This window comes from Octopus sinensis, linkage group LG12 (assembly GCF_006345805.1).
Source record: "Octopus sinensis linkage group LG12, ASM634580v1, whole genome shotgun sequence".
Classification (NCBI taxonomy): Eukaryota; Metazoa; Mollusca; class Cephalopoda; order Octopoda; family Octopodidae; genus Octopus; species Octopus sinensis.
The window spans coordinates 33,204,098-33,230,525 of NC_043008.1; the positions used below are offsets into that span (position 1 = coordinate 33,204,098).

The 26,428-nt window shown below is 35.8% G+C and overlaps 1 protein-coding gene across 1 annotated transcript in view; it reads left to right on the top strand.

Annotated features, from left to right (window-relative positions):
* Window positions 1-1,503: 1,503 nt before the first annotated feature.
* Window positions 1,504-26,428, top strand: part of LOC115218028 (zinc transporter 5) — a 41,902-nt gene continuing 16,977 nt past the window's right edge. The window contains exons 1-8 of the mRNA XM_029787777.2: window positions 1,504-1,646; window positions 2,964-3,293; window positions 9,622-9,744; window positions 10,778-10,844; window positions 13,414-13,499; window positions 20,232-20,319; window positions 21,332-21,422; window positions 25,213-25,289. Of these exons, the coding sequence (XP_029643637.1) occupies window positions 3,235-3,293; window positions 9,622-9,744; window positions 10,778-10,844; window positions 13,414-13,499; window positions 20,232-20,319; window positions 21,332-21,422; window positions 25,213-25,289 (591 nt within the window). The 5' untranslated portion in view covers window positions 1,504-1,646; window positions 2,964-3,234. The remainder of the gene's footprint in view (window positions 1,647-2,963; window positions 3,294-9,621; window positions 9,745-10,777; window positions 10,845-13,413; window positions 13,500-20,231; window positions 20,320-21,331; window positions 21,423-25,212; window positions 25,290-26,428) is intronic.

A 26,428-nucleotide genomic window follows, 5' to 3' on the forward strand; every position in this document is an offset into this window, starting at 1 on the left:
TGGTCTTTAATTTCTTGCAGTTCGGCAATTTCAACCAATCATTGACGTCTATTGAGGTGAAAACTATTTCTGCCGTAACATTTTATGGCGGCTTCATATGAAAATGTCCCTGTTTTTTTGGCATAGTTTCGGTTGTAGTAGCACAGATTTCCGTCGATTTCCGTAAAAAACTTTTATTTTTTTACATAAGTAATGAGAGCGAAAGAGACTAAGAGGAAGCGATTTTATGACGAGAAGGTTTCTCTTTGAAGTCGGCCTGTGTGTGTTTGATGGGGTGTGGGAGACAGACAGTATGTTGTGTAAGTGAAGTGCTTCTGTTAGTGTGTGCGAAGAGACAGACATACATATACACATACACCGAGTAAAAAATTACGATGAATCGGCCATACATACATACATACATACACACACACACATACATAGATACATACACACACACATACATGCATACATACATATACACATACACCGAGTAAAAAATCAGTTATCTCTCTCTTTCACACATTACTCTCTCTGTCTCTTCGCACACACTAACAGAAGCACTTCACTTACACAACATACTGTCTGTCTCCCACACCCCATCAAACACACACAGGCCGACTTCAAAGAGAAACCTTCTCGTCATAAAATCGCTTCCTCTTAGTCTCTTTCGCTCTCATTACTTATGTAAAAAAATAAAAGTTTTTTACGGAAATCGACGGAAATCTGAGCTACGACATGCGAAACTTCGCCGTTTTTTTTTTTGGTTTTTTTGAGAAAAAAGATACCCTGTGGCCATAAACTGAATGGTGGATAACAAAACCGTTCCCTCTTTGTGTCCACCCATAATTATGACCCTAGTATCGATCTATTGCATTTCAATGTGTTTTAGGGTTAGGGGATAGGGTATTTTTTTTTCTTCAGAAATGTAAATAAATCTAATCTGTTTCTTAAACGAGGGACATTTTCATATTTCACCGCCAGAAAATTTTATGGCAGATGTTTTCACCTCAATAGACGTCATTGATTGGTTGAAATTACCAAAATTGAAGAAAATATCTTACAAACTACAGGATTTTCTCAAGAAAGCCAAGAGAAAAAGATGTTTTATAAACACATCCTACCAGTATACGAAGTTTAAAAGTGTTTAGTTAAATAGAAATTATTTTAAAAAACTGCCGTTCAAACCGAAAAGATCCACGTTTTGGCCTCAGAAATCTAAAACCCAAAAACTGTGATGTAAAATAATTTTTTTTTTTTAATGTGTATTTACGTACATATACAAATGAGAGTGAGAGGGAAGAGAGAGAGAGAGAGAGAGAGAGAGAGAGAGGACCAGTAAACAGAACGCGGTATATAATAAAATGTTTTCTATTTTAATGTAAAAACTGAATTAATAAGCATTCGTGTGTGTGTTATAAATGGTTGTTATGCTTCTGTTTTATCGAAGCAGATGTCGTTTGCTTCGAATACAACCACATATTGCCGGTAGTTACTCAAATCTCCCCTGTCCACACCCATAAACAAACATTTTTATCAAATCATCAATGACACGTCGGTTGCTTGGTCTGGAGAACTCTAATTACAAGGGAGATCACTCGATGTAATATCTTTAATTTTAGAAGATAGTTACACATTTATAGCAACGACATGTCATTATGTTCCATGTGAGTACCCACGTTTTATTTATTATCCAGCCTCTTCTGATTTGTTTTATTTGTTTATTCCGTAATTAGTGGAGGGAAAACAGAAACTAACAAATCACTCTTGATAGCGATTTTGATTATTCTAATCATCGTCCTGTATTTTATTTGAAATGCATTTTTATCGTTTAGATCTTCATGTATACAAATGACTTAGAAAATACGTTGGTTTAGTCTTTTGATAGAATGTACCCATCAATGGGTAGTGAACTCTTAATGTTATGGATACAGTGGGGTGTTAGTGAAGTTATGGTCTTTCATGCATTTTCCAGTACCCTAAGTATAATACGGAATTGAAGTCCGGTGTTTCGGTATTATTTGACGTATGTCCAAATTCCTTCGTTAGTCAAACTTTCCTTTCATCCTTGTGTCGATAAAATAAAAGTATCTGTAAAAATATCTAGAGTTTGTCTTGTAACTTATGGTAATTACTTTTTATATCAAAACAGTCATTTCTTCGACTTTTATCCCCATGAGAAGAGTGACATGGTCAAGTGAATACAGTAATTAGTGTTATAAATCGTAATAACGGGGTGATAATAGAAGACTAAATTGACCGGTCAACGCAGTTAATTAATACGGTAAATTTGCCGACTGAAAGATGCTTTACAGTAAAAAGCCTCGCCTTGCATATGAAGAAACGTCACTTAGAATTTAGTTGTCAAATCACTCTGAAACTTTTTCTCATCAACTGTGAAATTCCGTTTTCCACAGAAAACAGTTTTTGAAGTGACGCATTTATTTCAAGTATTTTGACAACTTCGTGTGGTCGTTATAAGTGAAGCAAATAAAATTAATTATTTTTAAAAACCACGCTAGCACAATTGTCAAAAATTCCATGGAAATTTCTTCGAGTAATGTGATTATCAAGTATTTTACGTAGTTTACTCCTCTGTATGTATGATGGGTATAGGATCTCTTGTGTGTCTGGGAAATAAAGAAACTGTGAAACCAGCGATGTGCTGCATCGGCAAAAATTCTATTTATTTGTAAACGTTCCTTCTAAGTTCGAATGTTGTTTGAAGAATTCCCTATACATTGAATGCTTCTCCCAGCGTTACACGAATTTATGAAATTGTATGTGTGTGAGAAAGAGAGAAGGCATTAGTTCGGTTCGATCTCAAACCGGAGCCGAAACCTCAAGTCTTACGTGTTGTGTCTCTTTATAATTGAACTAATGTAACAAAGCAAAAACCATCCTCAGATCTTCTCTCCGTAAAGTACATTTCATTTTAATTCATTCATATACATATATATATATATCTTTTTCTTCTTCTACAGGATTTCTTGTGTCGTGGCCGGCAGCTGATTGCCAGCAACATCTTTCTAAAGTGTGTTGTTGAAAGTGGAAAAGAAAACTGGATCTCTAATTGCATTTCAATACCTAATTAGTGACTGCTGTTATTATTTTCTACCAGCTGAATATTACAAACAAACACGCATACATATAAGAAAAATGGACTGGATTCTACTAGAAACGTAGTCGTTTACAAAGCAATACATAAATCCTACATATAAACATACATAATCAGAGTATCTGCCTCTTTTAAGTATGACAGAGGCTTACAACAGCCAAGTCTTGCCCTCTCGGGCCATATATCCGTCATCCAAGTAAGTGTTTAATTTAATTTTTATAATTTTGATGTATTTATTTATTAATATATTTACCCATATTAAGGTAGCAAGCTGGCAGAATTGTCAGCATCCCAAACAAAATGTTTAGCAATATCTGTCTTTACATTTTGAGTTCAAATTCTGCTGGGGTCAACTTTGCCTTTCATCCTTTCAGAGTTAGTTAAATAAGTACCAGTTGGGATCAGTGTAATCAACGTAGCCCCTCCCCCGAAATTGCTGGCCTTATGCCAAAATTTGAAATCAGTATATTTACTCACATTGTTCTTACTTTTCCAGTTATTCTGTAAAAATGTCATAAAGTAAAGGAAGTAGACCTTGCTTATGTTTTGAAGATGAGTATTCGAAATGTTCATTCAATAGAACTACATGGTCTTCAGACAACATCAGTGTAGGTAAAAGCTGGCCCATTAAATTACAAGTCCGGTCCTTATACTGGTATGCAATAATATTTCTGCACTTAATATATTTAATTGAATAGATAAACGGTTTTTATCTCATTCTGTATTTTCTGCTCATTAACATTGAATTATTTAATTTTGTTTTTAACTTTTGGTAAGTTGCATGAGTGTCAGAATGAGTGGAGCAACAGCATTTAATTATGTCCTTTCATGTATCTGAGTTCAAATTGCACCCAGGTCAACTTTACCTTTCGTCATCTCAGTGTCAGTGAAGCAGGTACCGGTAACATGTTGAAATACATTTAATTGATTATGTTCCTCCACACAGATTTGTTGCATTGTGTACATTGGATATAATAATAATATTTTTTTATCGTAAGCACAAAGTCTGAAATTTTTGAGGTGGGTTTGTGAATTACATCAACCCTAGTGCTTATTTCATCGACCTCAAAGGGATGAAAGGCAAAGTTAACTTTGGCAGCATTTGAACTCAGAACATAAAGATGGACAAAATACTGCTAAGCATATTGTTCTTGCTAATGGTTCTCTCAGCCTGCTGCCCTTATAATAATAATAATAATGGTTTCAAATTTTTCCACAAGTGCGGCCATTTTGGGGGAGGGGATGAGTCAATTACATCGACCCCTGTGTTACACTGGAACTTAATTTATCGACCCCAAAAGGATGAAAGGCAAAGTAGACCTTAGTGGAATTTGAACTCGGAATGTATAGATGGACAAAATGCTGGTAAGCATTTTGCCCAGCGTCTTAACAATTCTGCCAGCTTGCTGCCTTAACAATAATAATAATAATAATCCTTTTTACTAAAGGCACAAGGCCAGAAATTTTGGAGGAGGGAACTAGTTGATTGCATCGACCCCCAATGTTTCACTGGTACTTAATTTATCAACCCCAAAAGAATGAAAGGCAAAATCGACCTTGGCAGAATTTGAACTCAGAACATGAAGACGGACGAAATGCGACTATGCATTTTGCCCGGCATGCTACCGATTCTGCCAGCTCACCACCTTATTAATAATAACAATGATTATAATGGTTTCATATTTTGCCACAAGGGCAGCTATTTTAGGGGAGGGGATAAGTCAATTACATTGACCCCATTGTTTCACTGGGACTTAATTTATTGACCCTGAAAGGATAAAAGGCAAAGTTGAACTCAGATTGGAGTGATGGGTGAAATACCACTAAGCATTTCATACTGCATGATAATAATAATAGTAATTGTTATCAAGACAGTAGATCAGCAGAATTGTTAGAGTGTTGGACAAAAATATCTTGCAGTATTTCTTCTGGATCTTTACATAATGAGTTCAAATTGCCTTTTGCTCTTTTGAAGTTGATAAAATAAAGTATTAAGTATTGTGGTCAGTGATATCAACTAACTCTCTCCTTCAAATTTCAAATCTTGTGACAATGCTAAAAAATTATTATTATTAGGCATAGCCAAATATCAAAATGAACTGCGTATTCTGTAGGTCTTTCAACCCAGAAACTATGGATACGTTCCAGAAATCTCTGACCTGGAAGTACAAGAGGACTGGTGGCAGGTGACCTTGTTGGTTCAGGACAAACTCTACAGACGTGAGAGTGCCATGAGCTGGATCTGTCCATTCTGCATGCACTTGTTATGTGTTCAAACATTGCTGATTTGTTGAGGTATATTGTATAGCTGTTGTGTTTAGGATGAATCAAGCTCAGAGCTGAGTGCATTTTCAAGATTGCCCTGCCACTTTCCTTTGGCCAGAGAGGTCTGGTAGAGTCCTCTGTTTTGTATCTATAACAAAAGAAATTACATGGTGGGCAAGCTCGAAAGAGCTGAAAACAGAAAATTTTCTCTTCAGCCAAGTCCCTCATCAGCTTCAAGTTTCATTTTTATATCCTGGTTCATCTATTTGATATCTCTGTAGCTTCATCTCTTGTGCAGCTAACTTGCCATTGTCATAGTTGAAGTTACACTAGAATCGGGGTAACACTTCCCTGTTCTACAGGGTTGATTATGCAAATGACTAGCATGTGACCTACTTTGCCAGATATTTTCAGCATCTCAGCTACTGTGCCAGCTGGTCCAATTGTCTTCCCTAAACACATATTCTTAATCATTTTTTTCTTTAATCATATGACTGTCAACTTAATAGCTAATTACTCACTTAGGTCTACATAGAATAGTGCTTTCTCTTCATTCAACAATCTTATAACAGCATTTCCATACTTCTTTCATTTTGGTATTATTGTGGATGCCTCTGTCATTTAATACACATCTTTCCTCATTTTTGATTACCTCAGGTACTTGTGTCCTTTTGATAAGGTTGGGTTTTGAAGGCGATTTGGCTGTTATTTCTTGCAATTCGAAAATCTATGTAGAGACTTCTTTGTTAACTTCAGGTAATAGTATAAGAAAGTGTGGTAATAGTATAAGAAAGTGGGAGGAGCACACATACACACATTCTTGTAATGCTGAGCTAGAATGGCAGTAAACATAGAAGTTGAAAACAATTGAAGCCAATCTAATAAAAGAATATAAGTCAGACAGAGGGTGGTGGTGGTGGAGAAAATAGAGTGTGGGGGAGGTTGTCAGTGAGATTGAGAGAAGATAAGAAGACTGGGAGTGAACAGGGGGAATAGTTAGAGTAGACAATAGTACTACCATTGAAAAGCTTCTCTGTACTATTTAATTCCAGCTGTTGTCCATCTTCACTATATTTTTCTTGGTTATAAAGCTGTGAACATCAAACAATATTTATTATTTTTTGATTGGGCGAGAGTTGTGCTACCTATAGCTTTTATTCATGGTATCATTTGGTGGAAATTAATGGATAGGTTACATGGTGTATTGTTTTAAATAGTAATATCTGGATTTGGTTTAGACTAAACCATAAGACAAAGGAAAAAAGACGCACAAAACTTTATATGTTTTAAAAGTTGATAGGTATGGCTGTGTGGTAAGAAGCTTGCTTCCCAACAACATGGTTCTGGGTTCAGTCCCACTGCATGGCACCTTGGGCAAACATCTTCTGCTATAGCTTTGGGCCAACCAAAGCCTTGTGAGTGGATTTGGTAGACAGAAACCGAAAAAAGCCCTTGGTATATACATATATGTATACGATAGAGACTAACTCCTTTCCCTATATAAATATACATCTGTATGTATATATCTATGTCTGTATTTGTTCTCTCACCACTGCTTGAAAACTGGTGTTGGTTTGTTTACGTCCCTGTAACTTAGCAGTTCAGCAAAATAGACCTATATAATAAGTATTAGGCTTTAAAAAATAAGTCCTGGGGTTAATTTGTTTGATTAAGAGACCCTGCATGGCTACAGTCAAATGACTGAAACAAAATCTGCTTCATAGCCATAATAGTAATTTCTGATTCAGGGAGAAGGCCAGCAATTTTGAGGGAAAGGAGTTAGTCTGTACTACAAAACTTAGTACTTCAGTAGTACTTTATTATATCAACCCTGGAGAAATGTAAAGTAAAGTTAACCATGGCGGGACTTGAACACAGATTGTAAAGAGCCAGACGAAATACAAGAACATTTTCTCCAACACTATAAAGATTCTGCTAATCTGTTGACCTAATAATAATCATAATTTCAAATATTGTCACAAGGCCAACAGTTTTAGTGGGAGCAGCCTAGTTGATTACATTGATCCCAGTGCACAGCTGATACTTATTTTATTCACCCTGAAAGAATAAAGGCAAAGTTGACCTCAGGAGCATTTGAAATCAGAATGTAAAACCAGACAAAATACTGCTAAGAATTTTGTCTGATGAATTCACTGCCTTTCTAGTCATATCAATTACTATTAATTAGCATTTGAACCCTTGTTCTAAATCAATAATAATTATTATTATTGTTATTATTATTTTTTTTTGTAAATAAATACCCGAAGAAAGGTAACAGGAACTCACCTTTGTATTATTATATGAACTTTCATTGACAATCACATGGTGTCATTTGTCCTGGTGGTATGAGAAGGGAAGGATGGCCGGTTCAGTAGAACACTGGACAAAATGTTTTGTGGTATATAGTCAGGTTTTGAGTTAAAATCCCAACAAAATTTATTTTGTCTTTCATCTTTCCATGTTCAATAAAGTAATCCCCATTCAAATAAATTTTGTTCAATATATATATGATTATGTCTTCTGTTAGAAATTACCATATGACTTCAGTGGGATTTGAACTCTGAACATAAAGAGTCAGAAATGCGGTATTTCTTCCAGCTCCTTATCTTCTGAGTTAAGATTCCTCTGAAATCAACTTCTACCTTCATCCCTCCATGGTTGATGAAATAAAGTATTAGTTGAGTACTAGAATTAAGGGTATCAACACCTCCCCTTAAAATTACTGGCCTTATATCTAAATGTGTTGTTCATTATAACAGTGTTAGCACTAGAAGAAACACATCATAGCATTTTTTTAACCATTTCTCTGTGTTCTGAGTTCAAATCTTGTCAGAGTTGACATTGCTTTTTCACCTTTGCTAAAATAATGTTAATAACAGTTAATTCCTAAGGTACATTAAATCGACTTGTGCTTTCTTAAAATTGAGAGCTGTCAGCCAGTACTAGAAGTCATAGTAATTATGAGTCTTGGATAGCAAAATCATTGTATCAAGCACGAAGGCATATGGCTTAGTGGTTAGGGTTGTAGTGACGTCATTTTCCATGTGCGTGTGCGGAACGTCATTCTTCAGTGTGCGTGTGCGGGGCTGTAACCTTCTGGAAAGGCCTAAGGAAGTTCCCTCATGAACATGCGCTAGAGACTGGGGAAGAAAATTCTATCGCGTTCCTTGTTAGCGTCGTTGACTTGAGACACGGCTATTGAAGAGAAAGGATGTGTTAAACCTGTGATTAGCCTATTCTCCTGTCCCAGACACTTGGGATTTGACCTGCTCTGTTGCTGCTGAATTTGTTGTAAGGTTTATCTTACAAGTGTTAAAATTCAGCCTTGCTATATTGAACCAAGTGGATACCAATGTAAACAAGAAAATAAAGAGTCATATATTTTTAAGGTTGCATTCTTGTTCCTGACTGGTAGTTTCTGGAAACAAAAGAAAGGAAATTGTGTTGCATCCAAACAGTGTAAAGACACAACCAGTTCCTTTACAGGGTATTTGGCTCACTATTGTATGGTCATGAGTTCAATTCCTGGCAACACATTGTGTCCTTGAGCAAGACACTTTATTCCATGTTGCTCAGCTGGCAAAAATGTACCTGTATTTCAAAGGGCCAGCCATGTCACACTCTGTTTCATGCTGAATCTCCCTGTGAATAATGTTAAGATACACATGTCTGTGGAGTGCTCAGTAACTTACCTGTTAATTTCACGAGCAGGCTGCTCTGTTGATCGGATCAACTGGAACCCTCATCATCATAACTGATAGAGTGCCAGTTGCATCAGGTAAAATACCTTAGAGTATTTAGTTACAGCCTTTTACATTCTGAGTTAAAAATCCTGCTGAGGTTGACTTGGTCTTTCATCCTTCTAGAGTCAATAAAACACCATTCAACTATAAGGGTTGATTTAGACAGCTCTGACCTTACATCTAAGTAAGAGATCATTGTTTTTATTATTAATTCCTATAATAACACATTGAGCTAGCAGAATCATTAGTACATTAGACAAAATACGTAGTGGCCTTTCTTTTGACTCTTTATTTTCTGAGTTCAAATTCTGCCAAGGTTGGCTTTGCCTTTCATTCTTTTGGGGGTTGATGAAATAAGTGCCAGTTGAGCACTGGGGTTAACATAATCAACTAACACCCTCCCTCCAAATTTCTGGTCTTTTGTCAAAATTTGAAAACGTTATTAATTATTATATTAAATATTTCTCTAAAATCTATTAATGCATTTAATCTGATTGATTAAATTTTTCCTTTCAGAAATACTGTATATATTGGATTACTTGTTGTAGCCAAGTTCTTCAGAGCTTTTGGATTATTTTTATCCTATGATCTTCTCAAAGTAATTCCTGTTGTCCAGTTCCTATTCATCATCAAAGCTGGGTAAGTTCTTCCCTTCAAAAATTCAGTAGAATTATATTTTGTCAAGAACTGGAGGTGACCATTGCGCAAATTGGTTTTCCAGTTTCCAATAAATGTAAATGTATTTTAGGTACAAAAATGGTTAAGAAGTTTGTATTGTAACCATAATATCCTAGGTTTAATCTCATTGCTCTGCACCTTGGACAAATATCTTCTACTGGAGCCTCATACTAACCTTTTAAAGGCAATTGAGTTGATGGAAACTGTGTGGAAGCCTGTCAAGTAGACTGCAGCTGTAATTCAAAGGCCTACCTTATCACACTGAGGATTACACTATATGTACAAGTGTTTGAGGTATATTCATCTACTGACATTATAATACAATGTGTAGTCTTGGGACGCTCACTGACAAAACCAATGGAGAATCCATCATCATTCTAAATAAAATTCAATTTAAATGCTATAGACATTATAATAGGTGCAGGTGTGTTTGTGTGGTAAGGAGCTTGCTTCCCAATGACATGGTTCCGGGTTCAGTCCCACTGCATGGCACCTGAGGCAAGTGTTTTCAACTATAACCTTGGAGTGACCAAAGCCTTGTAAGTGGATTGATTTGGGAGACAGAAACTGAAAGAAGCTTGTTGTATATGTGTGTGTGTCTTTGTGTCTGTGGGTGTTCCCACCAACACCACTTTCGCTTTACTACTGGTGTTGATGTATTTATATTCCTATTACTTAACAGTTCAGCAAGAGAGACCAAAAGAATAAGTACCAATACTTCAAAAAATAAAAAAAAAGATTTACCTCAATAAACTCCATCCGACCCATACATGCATAGAAAAGTGGAAGTTAGAATGATGATGATGAGTAAAACAAAAGTGATGTATACCTGAAGCATAGGGAGATGATGTGGTAATGCCCTAGAAATATTAGAAATTACCTGTCTTAACACTAAGGGTCTGAATTTAAATATTGCAGCTAGTCTAGCCCTCAGTATGACTTGAATTCAAATTTGATCTCGAAAAGTACAGAGTTTTATATTTCTTTTATGCAGGAGTTCGGGTCCTTTCCTAATACTGCAAAAGCCATTCTCTTCAGGAAAAAATTTAAGTAAGAATCAAGTAAGTAATTGTACAAGTTGTTGAAAGCAGTAATGGTATTGCTTCTGACTTCCTCCTGCTCCTCTTATTATTATTTTCTTCTCCTCCCCTCTCTAAAATTCATTTGATTGTTGCACATTCAAAGACTGTATTTTATGGTGTTTGTGTTTTTATAAATCAGTTAAAGGAAAAAAGGTCAGTGGTCATTACAAGCATGCAGTTGACATGGCTAATGTCCAACTTTAACATTTGTAGATTGGTGTTTATTGGAAAACTGTGAGTGAAGAAGAGAGGGAATTATGGACTACTGGTTAAGGCAGGAAGTATAAGGGCTGAAGTTTCTTAGTTCTACACAGGAATTTCAGGCTTTGCAGGTAGAGTTTGCAAAATGTTTTATATGTTGATCACTATGCTAGATTGTGTGGGTAAGGGACCTAATATTTATAACACTACTGTTGTTGTTTAGCATGAGATCAGCCTATGATTGAGCTGACTACCAATCAAAAGAGCTCCAGCTGAGACCATCCTGTCTTAACATATATCTAGGATTATATGGAAGAAATCTTGAGCAATGCAGGAGTTCCAGAGGGATACATTCTAAGGAAGAAGGATTGGGCATAGCACTTAATGTGACAGCTTGAAGGACTTAATATGGATGATGAACAGAAGATAAACTGGCCATGGGGTTTGGAATTTTTGTATATATGGGCATGTGCACACACACACACTATCATCGTCATTACATCCATGGGTTGGATGGAATTTGTTAAAACAGGTTTACTATGGCCAGATGCCCTTCCTGTTGCCAGTATATATAAGGCGGTGAGCTGGCAGAAACGTTAGCACACCGGGCGAAATGCTTTGCGGTATTTCGTCCGTCTTTACGTTCTGAGTTCAAATTCCGCCGAGGTTGACTTTGCCTTTCATCCTTTCGGGGTCAATAAATTAAGTACCAGTTACGCACTGGGGTCGATGTAATCGACTTAATCCGTTTGTCTGTCCTCGTTTGTCCCCTCTATGTTTAACCCCTTGTGGGTAGTAAAGAAATATATATATATATATATATATATATATATATATATATATATGTGCATGCACACACACATATATATATATATATATATGTGCATGCACACACACATAAAAACTGGTATTCTGTCAGTTACGATGACAAAGGTTCCAGCTGATCGGATCAACAGAACAGCCTGCTTGTGAAGTTAACGTGAAAGTGGATGAACACTCTATGGATACTCGTACCCATAACATAGTTCTCAGGGAAATTCAGCATAAGACAGAATGTGACAAGGCTGACCCTTTGACATATAGGTACTGCTCATTTTTGCCAGCTGAGTGGACTAGAGAGCTATGTGAAATAAAGTATCTTGCTCAAATAAACAATGCATCATTGAGAATTGGACTCCTGGCCTTTTAACTTTGAGCTGAATGCCCTAACCACTAAGTCACATATGTGTTTATATATATACATGTAAATATGTGTGTGTGTGTGTGTGTGTTTATATATATATAAATAGATGTGTGTATTTTTCCCTTGTTTACAATTAACACAGAAAAAATGGATAAATAATTACCAGGTTAGCAAAAAATCACACAAGTAAAAAGGGTGTAACTCCTTGTTTTTAAAGGTAGAAACTCCAGGTTTACATGAAATATTTTGTATAATATATATAAATAAATAAATGGAGTTAAACGCAGGTGTTATTCAAATTCATTTACTTCCGACATATGTTTCGAATATATCACTGGTATTATTCCAAAGGAATAAAATGGTGTAAAACAATGTAATCTTCTCTTCAGGGAAATGAAGAAATAAAACTCGTCAATAACACATTTTAACAGAATATGATGGAAATGTAAAGTGATGAACTGAACACTGTTAAATTTTTTTAATAAACATTAGAGGATATAACGTCAAAGGTAGCCTATAGAAAGAGGAGGGGTAAAGGAAAGAAAAACAACCAAATAAATGAGAAGTATATAACGATATGTAAGTTAAATAAAACCCTAAAGTTTTGGAAAAAGATATATCTAGTGAATGTGAAATGTAAGAAAAAAATTAATGTTTAAATTATATATAATGATAGATATCACTTATATGAACTAAAGGTGTGTTTCTACTAATGTTTACCTCAGTATGCACAGTCTATTTTACAAGGGGATTTTTAGAAAAAAGAAAAAGTAGTTCAGAATTACAGAGAAAACAGAATTCCTTGTCTTTATGATAAAAGCAAGGGATATATTTAAACCTGTTTTTAATATATTTAATTTGTAATATATTTAAACCTGTCTTTAATATATTTAATTTGTAATATATTTAAAATATATTTAAACCTGTCTTTAATGTATTTAATTTCTACATGAAGTGTTAAATCTGATCTGAACCAATAAGAGAACAGTATTTAGTTATATCCTCTTTGTTTCTGAGTTGAAAACCTCAGCAGTCACTCTTATTTTTCATTTTTCTGAGGTTAATAATAATTATTATTGCTTATTTGATATTTATCGTTTTGTTGTTTTTTTTTACTTTGTTGTTTGTTTCTTTTTTAATTTGTTTCCATTCTCACACATGTAGTGGTTTCGAGTAGTTCGTCATGCTGTTATTGGAAGTATGATAAACTTACTTTGGCTTTTTGGATTGACTCTATGTGGTCCACTCAGGTGAGTACCAGTTTTTCCAGTTTACATCTTACCTGTCCTGTTCTCTGTTAAAATAGCATTTGATATACTCTGCCTTCAGATGGTTCTTTCTTTTCTTTCTTCTCTTTCACTTGGTTCAAGTCATTAAGTTTCAATTAGACATGCAGGTACACACAAATTGATTTCACCTTGCTTTCAGTGATTGTGGGTTCTAGTTCAATTAGCAAAACTATATACTCGTTATATTCAAGAGTAATCATCATCATCATCATCATCCGTTATCATTATCATCATTAATGTCTGTTTTACATGCTGACAAATGTAAACAATATGCTTGTATTTACAATATTTTCATGGGTCTCACAGACAGATAAATAAGGAACAGCAGTGCATGTGAAGTTTCAATCCTGTTGGATTTCATCAACACTGCACCCTTAAAAAAGTTGTGCTTACAAACCTTCTGTTAACTAATACTTATTTATTCACATTGTTTTCAATTAATCATGCATTATCTCATATCTCTGAAATTTCAATGGTATGATTGTTTATTTTTAGAATAACATTGTGGGTGTCAGTGTAGGAGGCTGGATCTGGCCAGTTTAAACATAGGACTGGCTCCTCTGCAGGTGGCACGTAAAAAACACCATTTGAGTGTATGATATCCTACAGAATATATATGGCTGTATGATATCCTACAGAATATTTCTATAGATTTGTTTTTAGCTAACACATTATGTTAAGAGTATATCTGTAATTTAATATTTGAACCAGCTCAGCTGCCAAGAAAATATTATATATGCAAATTAGTCTGTTTAGGTTACTTAAGCTTTTAGTTTATAAGCAATATGTCAAGGACTAGCACCTTGTTGTACTCAAGAAGACCTGTCCATTACAGCAGAATTGATACTGCTGCTGCTTCTACATAAAAAAGGAGTGGTGCTGGTGCCACGTACACCCAGTACACTCTGTGGAGTGGTTGGTGTTAGGAAGGGCATCCAGCCATAGAAACCATGCAAAAACAGATAATGGAACTTGCAGCAGCCCCTGGCCTTACCAGTTCCAGTCGAACTGTCCAAGCCATGCCAGCATGGAAAATGGACGCTAAATGGTGATGTTCATCAATAATAGAAGAGGGTGCACAGTCACGGATGAGTTCTCAACAGAATTGAAACATGGCATATATGGTTGTTCCTGGCTTTTCTGTCCACATGCATATTGTGTATGTCGATGTGTTGTTTCCATTTGTTATAACATACAGTGTAAAGGTGTGACTGTGTGGTTCAGAAGATCCCTTTGCTACCACGCGGTTTCAGGTTCAGTCCTAATGTGCAGCACTTTTGGTGGGTGTCTTCTACAGTAGCCCCAGGCCAACCAATGTTTTGCATGCAAATTTAGTTGATGGAAATTGCACAGAAGCCTTACACGCACACATGTATGTGTGTATCTTTGTGTGTTTGCCCCACCACCACAACTTAACAACTGGTGTTGATTTGTTTAAATCCCTATAACTTGGCAGTTCAGCAAAAGTGACCAATAGAATAAGTACCAGATTTAAGAAAATAAATATTGGGGTTTATTTGTTCAGTTAAACCCATCAAGAAAATGTCTTGTAACCTCAACTTTAGAGTGTATTCCTTTGTTTGTTTTATGTCCTTTTCTCCATGATAGCATGGATTGGACATATACTTACTACTAAGGTATGATTTTACAGCCAGATCTCTTTCCTGTTGCTAACCCTTCTGTTTTTCTTGTAATGAAATTTTTTCTTATTCTACATATGCTTGACTGTGTAAAGCTGCATGGCAACATATTAACAGGGAATGCCAACATAACATCACCATTTTCCCCTTTGACAGTTTCATACAAAGATGCAGAATGTAAATCATTATCATCATCATCATCATTTAACGTCCATTGTCCATGCTGGCATGGGTTGGACAGTTTGACCAGAGCTGGCAAGGTGGGGAGCTGGACCTGACTCCAGTCTGATTAGGGATGGTTTCCACAGCTTGATGTCCTTCCTAACACCAACCACTTTGCAGAGTGTGCTGAGCACTTTTACATGGCACCACATGGGCACTTTTATGTGGCACAGCGTTTGTGCTTTTACATAATATTTATCTGCCCACACACATGTACAAGCTTCCTTACAGTCTCCATCACCCAATTCCACTTGCAAGGTGCCCGAGACAATAACAAAAGACACCTGCCCAAAAGTATCATGCAGTGAGATAGAACTCAAAACCACATGGTTATGAAATGAGCTTCATATTTACACAGCCTGACATGGAATACTACCCCAAGAAGTTTCCTCCACCTCATACCAACAGACAAAATAGTGGATATAAAAAACAAAGTTGATCATTATAGTGATAGCAGTGATGAAAAGAAAGAGAACTCATTGCCATTTGCTCTCAACTCAACTGAATCACAACAAGCTGTCACTTCTCTCCTCTCTCTCTCCAATATTTAAACTCTCTATATTTATCTTAGGCTTGGATTGGTTTGGTTTATAATTGCTATCAGCTGTTTTACCCATTGATATGTACATAGTCTTGTAACAACAACAAACAACTATTTCCCTATGAAAATTGTTTGCTGTTATTGCCATGATTCAGTACACATATTCTGTTGGAAATTGTTTTACTATTCACCATGGTTATTCAAGTAATGTATTGATTCAATAATGGATTATGCTGTGCATAGATTAATTATAAATTACCTTGATAATTTATTATTGACTTGGCAAATATCAGCACCTGTCAGAAAATAATTTATTTGCTGAATTCTATAAACAAGAACCACCAACTATGTTTAGATTCAGAGATCTAAGAGTAGCTTTGACTGAAGAGACACTGAAACAGTAACACCAGTGTCTCAGTTTCCCTACATCATATGAATGAAGTGTGTAATCAGCACATGTTGTCTGAAAGTTGTTCTTCTCTGAAGACAAAATACAAATGTAATTAAGATATTCATGTTCAAATCAGCCAGAACATGTTATAAATAAATAAATAGATCATTGAATTATGTTATAAATTATATTATAAAACAATGTAGTTTTGGATTTAATTCCACTGAACTTTTGGAAAGTGTCTTCTATGGTAGCCTCAGATTGACCAATATCTTACAAAGAAAATTTGACAGAAACTCAACAGAGGCTTGTCATCTCTCTCTCTCCTACACACATTTTTTTCTCTCCTTGTTTTTTTCTGTGTATGTTTCTGTCGAAGAGCGTAGGCTCGAAACGTAAAAGACTTTTTCGATTCCTGAGCGCTATACTAATACATTTGTTTGTTTGTACTCCACCTGCCTTCGTCTTTTGTTTATTTTCGTAAACTTTCCCTTTATATATATATAATAAATGCGAAAACTAATTTGTGTGTATCAGTGTGTCACACTTATATTCCCTCTCTCACTATTCAATGACACTCCAACTGTTCCTCATGATGGGGTGAGAGTAATAGAAGGCATAGGGACAGTGAGAATGGTGATAAAGACAGAGAGAGAAAGAAATTTAGGGAGAGTTGATGATGTTTTATTAAAAGTAGTAGTGTTGATGGTAGTAGTGGGAGTAATAGTAGAAGAGAGAGAAAGAGTGGGTATGTGAGAGAAAGCAGGAGATGATGAACAACTTTGTCTGTTTGACAGAAATTCATGTCACCAACATACTGAACACTATCATTTTTGTTTTATCGTTTGCTTTCTTTAATACACACACACATACATACATATATCTCTTATTATAAAAGGCAGATTTTATCTGCCTCCCTTTGGGAGTTATACAAATCTACAATATAGCATTTCTTCAATTACAATTTACCTAGCACTTTTAAGAGTACAATGCATCGCGTCATGCCAGGTCCAGTTTTTAAAATTTAAACTCCAATTAAGCAAAATTTACAGAAAACTCACATTCTGGTGTGTGTGTCAAATGCTTTTCTTAGTCTGGTTTACACCACACGCAAACGCACACACACAGTGTGCGACGAATAAAATGAAAGTAAATAGCGACAGAGTGATTTGAGGAAGACTAAAGTGAAAGTATTTAAACCACTACTCAAAAATAAAAAAACACAGCAAACAGAAACAAATAAGTACACAATTTCTTCAATTAGAGTTTACCTAAGATTTTTAAGAGTACTTCAGTGGGTGATGCCATAAAAAATTTCTTTCAATTTTACCACCAATTAAGACAAAATTCGAGAAAACTCAATATTTTAACATATCACTCCGAAAGCATTGATGTACATGTGTGAGTGTGTGTGTCATTCCTCACACACACGCATACACATACATATACAACTACATACAACTACATACACATACAACTACATACAAACACGTGTGTGTTTGTTATTAGTAAAAAAGGCGCCAAATCACAACTCACTTATCATTCCAACACATTTGCAAAGACACACGGACGGACAGAAAAGGTAAATTGGTTTTTATTTTACTCATTTCCTATTGTGTTTTCAAAATTTGTAATTCTGACAAAAAATGGATACGAATTTCATTATATCAAGCAGCAAGTCAGAATTCGAAGGATTTTCTACTGAAGACCTTCATAAATCTAACTCTATGACTGAAAAAAAAAGCATCTTTATATAAGAGTGAAGTTGTGTGTCTGTCTCCTACGATTTAGATTCCTAACTACTCCCACATTTTGCGGTGCAGTTTAACCAAAACTGGGTATCTTATAGTCGTGATTCATATCGAGCCCTTCTGGGTATTAGCGTGCGTCTACGATGAGTCTATGATTTAAAAAAAAATTTACCATCATATTTTTCCATTTTAATGCATTTTTTCGCTTTTATATAAGGGAAGTAACTCTCTAAAAATATCTACGATGTGTCAACGATTTAAAAAAAAATTTACCTTAATTTTTTTTCAATTTTTGATGCATTTTTTTGCTATTTTTTGGCTATAACTCTCTAAAAATGCTTATATAGTTATTTCCCTTACAAACCCGAGCAACGCCGGGCGATAATGCTAGTATATATATATATATATATATATATATACATACATACACGCACATACATATATATAAAATACACTTTAATAGAAATAAAGTTTCCCCAAAATTAAACATGCCTAATATAATAAATGTGAATGTCATTGTGTCACACTTTTTGAACTTTAATAAATCCTTTCTCTTGGAAGCACAAGGCCTCAAATTTTGGGGGAATGAATTTTCAACTAACTCCAAAACAACAACTAAGGATTTGTTTGAAAAAGCAGTACACCTGGCTGTAACCCATCCAACCCATGCCAGCATGGAAAAAAATCAAACTTAAAAACAACGATGATGAGAATGGTGATAGTAGTAGTGACAATGATGGCAATAGCAATTGCTATTATTATTATTATTATTATATTATTATTATTATTAAGGCAGCAAGCTAGCAGAATCGTTAGCACTCCAGGCAAAAATGCTTAACAGCATTTCACCTCTCTTCACGTTCTGAGTTCAAATCCCGCCAAAGTTGACTTTGCCTTTCATCCTTTCAGAGTTGATAAATTAAGTACCAGTCAAGTACTGGGATCAATGTCATCGACTTGTCCCCTCCCACCAAATTTATTATTATTATAATCATCATCATTATCATCATCATCACCATCATTATTTTATTATTATTGGAAAACTCAATTCTATTTGCCCTCACCTTGCCTGAAGGTAGCATGCTGTCACTTTTCCTCTTTCCAAGCAAAATATAATGTAAAAGCTCTGCCAAGCCTTAAGCCATTTTTGTCAGATGTAATAGCTTTACAATGTCAACCATTGCAGGTTAGTGCAGATTCAGTAGCCATTAAAACCTACACAGCTTTTCAGTAATAATAATAATAATAATAATAATAATGATAATAATGCTGTTAATGCTTCTTTAAATTTTTCCACTGGTCTAAAATATTAAGCTTGTTTAATCTGAATGAACTCATTTCCTACTAATTTCCCATAAAATGTATGTTTGTTTTCCTTTCTCACTACGGCAACGTTATCCACTCTTGTCAGTGTGACCCTCAAAGAATAACTTTAATTCATGCATACTCATGTATAATACATTTTCTACAGCACATGAATTACTCATGAATTGACATTATAAACAGATTTTTCTTTGCTGTTATTAATGTAATTTAAAACCTGTCATTTGTCCATTTTCTATCCTGTACCATCACATTTGCAAGAAAATAAATTGTTTTATTTTCTTGAATTACTTAGGCGCAGGAGTGGCTGTGTGGTAAGTAGCTTGCTTACCAACTATATGGTTCCGGGTTTGGTCCCACTACGTGGCACTTTGGGCAAGTGTCTTCTACTTACTATAGCCTTGGGCCAACCAAAACCTTGTGAGTGGATTTGGTAGAAGGAAACTGAAAGAAGCCCATCGTGTATATGTATATATATGTGTGTCTGTGTTTGTCCCCTCAACAATGCTGGTGTGTTTACATCCTTGTAACTTAGCGGTTCGGAACCATGTGGTTGGTAAGCAAGCTACTTACCACACAGCCACTCCTACGCCTATATATATATATATATATATATATGTATTATATATATCTATGTATATATGTATATATATATATCTATGTATATATATATATATATATATATATATTATATGTATATATGTAATATATATGTGGGGCATGGGTGATAGAAAGTGTGAGGAATTCAAACAATGTATTTCAAATGGTTGTTGTTATGTACTCTATGAATATACAGCTCCTCATTGGTGTTTGTTAATGTTTCAGGACGATTTTGCTCTTTGAGCATAGTGATATTGTTGTGATTGCATGGGCCAGTGCTTTGTTCAGCAGTAACGGATCAGCTCCATCAAAGGTAAAAAAAAAAAATTTTAATTTCTAGCCACTTTATTGTTATGTCATCAACTGTATCTTTATTAGTTTCTGGCTCTAATTCTCTATTTCTCCTTCTATTTCTTGCTCTTTCTGTCACTCACTATCTCTATTTCACTTGCTTTCACTCCTTCTTTCCCTCCTCCCCCTCTCGTGTTACTGATGTGAACTTTCTCATATTTAATAGTTGTCAGTGATTGAAAATACTTAGAAAGGGAAAATAACCTGATTACTTCATTATACTGTATAAGTTTTTTTTTTGAGGTGGGTGGGGTGTTGGTGTTCTTGAATCTCCATCTTGTATATGGGGAGAAATAGAGAATAAAAAGATCTAAAGTTAAAAGGACCAGCTTAAATGAACATATAATCATTCATTTTTTCACAAACTACTTCTATATCAGCTTCCCTTGACACCAACTGGTCTGGTAACAGACAGTTCCAAACTAACATTTATTTATATATATAATTTTATTAGGGTCTTAATGACCATGATTATTAGCCTGGTAGCCTCCATGAGTATTTGGCTAGCTTTGTACACTATATAAATACTAACAACCAGACATTCTTATTTTATCATTCAGTCACAAGCTGAATTAACATAAGAATTGTTTAATGATATCAGGTATTCTGCAACTCCAATCTCTAACAGTATTCGGACATGTCACACAGTGAAAATATGTGGTAAATGAAGATGAATAGATAATAGCAGTTCAATACATGTTACATGTGTTTCAATAGCATGACAGTTTATTTGCAGTTAGTGTATTACCTCTGTTAAAATTTCATGTGGTGTTTCCAAACCATAAAAAGATAAAAATTAACAGAAATTTTTTATGCATGTATTGGACTGTCATTATCTATTGATCTTCATTTATGATATATATATAATATTTACTAGAATTAATTTATATAACACTATATATATATATATATACAGTCTGCAATCTTTATTTGTGCTTGCCATGTTTAATATTTTCCTCTTATTTTTTTTCCAGTTACGTGGTGCCCTATTTTTTTTGCTTGGAGTTGTCTCCCTATTATTATTGGACCATGATGATAGGCTTCATCTAATTTCTGATCATGAATGTATCCTTTCACTACTCATAATTAATACTGTTTCTGTAACAGATCTTATTTGCCCAAATATTGTTTTTTTTTTTTTTTTTACCTTGTTTAAAAATCTTTTGATTCTTTGCTGAGAATTGCAACTTGCTCCAAGGTGCTTGAGATCTTTTACATCAGTTGATGGAATTCGTTGTTTGTTGTTGTTTTTTACATCTGTAGATTCTTTGTAGAGATTTGTAGCTATCTCCTTATAATGGCTGAACAATTGAGACCAACTAAAAGTGTATATATTTTTTATTTTTACATTTTTTGCACTTAAACCAGCCATTTCTGGCCCAAATGGTCAAACTAGCTCAATCCAGCCTCTTACACCTAGCCTACAATGACATTCTGAAAATGAACAATAGGTGCTGACATGACTGTGTAGTAAGAAGTTCGCTTCCCAATCACATCGTGCTGGGCTCAGTTCCACTGCATGGCACCTTGAGCAAGTGTCTTCTGCTATAGCCTCAGGCTGACCAAAACCTTGTATGTGTACTTGGTTGAGAAAAACTGTAAGAAGCCCATCATAAGTGTGTGTGTGTCTGTGTTTGTTCCCAACCACTGCTTGACAACCGGTGTTGGCATGTTTATGTTCCCTGTAACTTAGTGGTTTGGCAAAAGAGCTCAGTGGAATAAATACCAGGCTTAAAAGATAAATATAATTACTTGGGTCAATTCATTCAACTAAAATTCTTCAAGATGGTGCTCCAGCATGGCCACAGTCAAATGCATGACCGAAAGAATAAAAGAAACAATCACAACATTGGGATGACAAAGATACAATCAAACGCATGATTAATTCAGAACAACGTAATTAAATATGCATTACACCTGACAGAGTAATCTGAGTACTAAAATGTTAAACCTGTAAATTCATTATTAAAGGTCATAACTTCCCATAATGATAGTGTTTCAGGCTACTGTTTCAAAGGTTAACTGTTTGTATTATGTAAGAAGTAAAGTGAAATGAGGTAGACATAAAATGTGAAATGCAGGTGGCGACATGTGGCTGTTTGATTATAGGTACAGGTATAGCTGTGTGGTAACAAAGCTTGCCTCCCAACCACATAGCTCTAAGTTCAGTCCCACTGTATAACAGCACTTTAAGCAAGTGTTTTCTACTAGAGCCTTGGGCCAACCAAAGCCTCATGAGTGGATTTGGTTGACAGACACTGAAAGAAGACAGTTGTGTGAGTGTGTGTGCCTTTGTGTTTGTTCCCCACTACACTACTTGACAACTGTGTTTATATCCCTGTATCTTAGTGATTCGGCAAAAGTGACTGATAGAATAAGTACCAGGCTTTGACAAAAAAGTACTGGAGTTGGTTCATTTGGCCAAAAATTCTTCAAGGTATTGCCCCAACATGGTCACAATCTAATGACTGAAACAAGTAAAAGATGAAAGATCATATACACATGAGTTGGCCAATAAATGGTGTGTGACCGTAATGACCATCATTACAAATTTCATAAAGCTAAATTTACTGGAAACCCACTCTGTTATGTTTTACCAGCTCTCTCTCTCTCTCTCTCTCTCTCTCTCTCTCTCTCTCTCTCTCTCCTCCTCTCCTCTCCTCTCCTCTCTCTCCTCCCTCTCTCTCCTCTCTCTCTCTTTCTCCTTCTCTCCTCTCGCATCTCTCTCTCTCTCTCAAGAAATTTAGTTAAAACATGTTGTACTTAGTATCCACAAAGCATCAAACTACATCTGGTATGTAAACTTCCTAGTGGAATTCTCCTAGTTTAACCCTTCATCATCACTGTTTTCATGTTGGTATGGGTTGGGCAGATTGATTAGATTCTCCTAGTTTAACCCCTCTGTTTTCCATGTTAGTATGGGTTCGACAGTTTGATTGGACATTATTTATATTATTTACAATTGACGGATATTTCTCCTCATCTTGTTTGTTGTTAACACAATATTTCGGCTGATATACTCTCCAGCCTTCATCGGGTGTCTTGGGAAAATTTCGAAACTGGGTTCTCATTCCTAAGGTATTTTTTGATGTTGTTATTATTATTATTAGTAGTAGTAGTAGTAGTATTATTATCCAGGTCACTGCCTGGATCGAACTCGGAATCTTACGGTTAGTAGCCAACACTCTTAACCACTACGCCATATGCCACGAGCATATGGCGTAGTGGTTAAGAGCGTGGGCTACTACCCTAAGATTCTGAGTTCGATTCCAGGCAGTGACCTGGATAATAATTATAATAATAATAATAACAAAAACATCGAAAAATACCTTAGGAATGAGAACCCAGTTTCGAAATTTTCCCAAGACACCCGATGAAGGCTGGAGAGTATATCAGCCGAAATGTTGTGTTAACAACAAGCAAGATGAGGACAAATATCCATCAATTGTAAATAATGTACATAATTCCTCATTTCTTAAATATAGAACAGTTTGATTGGAGCTGGTAAGATCAGAGGCTGCACCCAGCTCTGTTGTCTGTTCTGGCATGGTTTCTATGGCCAGATGCCCTTCTTAATGCCAACCACTCCACAAAGTATACTGGGTGCTTTTTATGTGTCACCAGTACCAGTGTTTTTAACATGGAACCAGCACTGGTGCTTTTAATGTAGCACTAGCACCAGTGCTTTTTATGTGGCACAAGCACTTGTATCAATTCTGCTGTGACAGATGGGTCTTCTTGAATACAGCAGGGCACCAGATATCTTGGTCCTTTGTCATCCCCTTTGTAAGGTTCCTAATGTAAAGCCACTTCTGTCAGGATCTGTAGTCTTGAAAGCTGCATGGTGACATTGCTTGCACTGATGATACAAAAATGGACCCATACACACTGTAAAGTGGTCGGCATTAGGAAGGGCATCCAGCCATAAGAACTCACTGAATCCTGTCAAACTGTCCAACCCATGCCAATATAAGAACATGGACATCAACCCTTCAGCATTCAGATTATTCTGGATGGATGCTGACAGCTCCATAAAGAAGTGCCAATCTCTCAAAGTGAATGGAAGACATGGGACAAAGTATTGAAGAATGACTTCAGGGAGCTGAACTTTTCAGATGCAATGACAAAAGACCAAGACACCTGGGGCATGACTGTACTCAAGAAGACCTGTACTCCACAGCAGAAGTGTTAAGACTGATCCTTCTGGTGGTGTAAAGCACCCATGGCGGTCCCACGTGAAAGCGCCCATGCAGTGCCACATAAAAGTGCCCATGCAGTGTCATTTACAAGCACCTGTGCAGCAACACGTAAATGCATCCATGTGGTGACATGTAAAAGTGCCCGTGTGGAGTCACATAAAAGTGCCTATGCAGTGCCACATAAAAGCATCCAGCACACTCTGTAAAGTGGCTGGCATTAGGAAGGGCATCCAACCATAGAAACCATGCCAAATCAGACTGGAGTCTGGTGCAGCTTTTCAGCTCTGGTCACACTGCCCCACTCATGTTAGCATGGACAACAGACATTAAATGGTGATGATAATGATGATGTAATACTTTTTCATTCACATTATTTTTAATTAATCATGCTTTATTTTGTAGCTTCAAAATTTTGATGATGTGATTTTATAGCATTGAAAGGTATGTGTGATAGGCTGGATCCGGCTGGTTAGAACATAAAACTGGTAGCCTATTTGGGCTGAATATGGCCATTTTAAATACTAAAGGGTTAAACAATGATGAGGTATATAAATGGGGACACACACATACGCACACACACACACACACAGAATGTTAAGCTGTTTTTGTCGTTCTCCCATTCAGTTCCTTTTTTGTCCTTAATTCTTCATCTTCAGCTGATGATTTACACAACAACTTTATTACACGAATTTTCCATCATGCTTTTGATCTTATCGGTTGGTCTGACCATAAGGTACGTTTCACATTTGGTTTCAACTTCCACTTTGTTTCACAATGATCTTCATGTATAATGGCTCTATATTATTGTTCTTAAACTTCAGTTTACTCAGGAAAAATGTGTGTATTTCATTAATTTATGATTCAGTTTCATTCGTACCAGACTGTTATAACTGTGTGCTTGTGCACTTACACAAATAAGTGGGCTTTTGGTACTGCTATGAGCTTTTGGCATGACTGTCATACAAATAAAATTGTATTAGTTCATATTTTCATATCATATAAATGATCTCTGTAATTCCTAACAAATAACAGAAAAAATGCATATGATGAAGTAGAGACAAACATCTTATACAGAATCCTTTGCTGGTTACTCTTCATAACATTAATTTCTAGTGTACCAATCCGGTTTAGACTTATGATTCCCAATATGGAGCATATGCCCCACTGGTTGGGATTGGGGAAATTGTGGTGGGGCATGGGATCCAAAATTTTCTTTCTGTAGCAAACATACTACAACTTTACTCATCCTAACCAAACCAATCCCTCCAACCCAGCATACTGTGTGAAAACTGCTACATATTAGCACTATTCTACTGCCTGGGTGTTTCTTTAAGTATATTTCACCTGTGGATTATACAATTTTCTAGAAAGTTATTGTGTAGCCTGGAAAAAATAGGTTGAGAAATAAGTATGAATACAAAGCCGTATTCATATGTAGGTGCAGATGTGGCTGTATGGTTAAGAAACGGGTTCAGTTCCATTGTGCAGCACCTTGGACTATGTGAGTAGTTTTGGTAGACAAAAACTGAAAGAAGCCTACTATATATATGTGTGTGTGTATATATATATATATATATATAGTTGAAATTTACAGAAAAACAATGCAAAGACAGGTGTACAGCTGTATTAGTTTGACGCTTGGGAAGATGAGAAAGTCTTTTACGTTTCGAGCCTACTCTCTTCAACAGAAAGGAACACACGGAAGTGAACATAGAGAATAAAATAAAACTTTTGGAGTTAGTGGTCAATCATAGCAACTAGCTGGACAAAGGTAGTTAGACAGGCGAGCTAAGAAGAAGAGGAGATAATAAAGTATTGGTGATCCCAAAATGAAGGTGCGCATGCGTGTGTGTGTGCATGTGGATAGGGGCT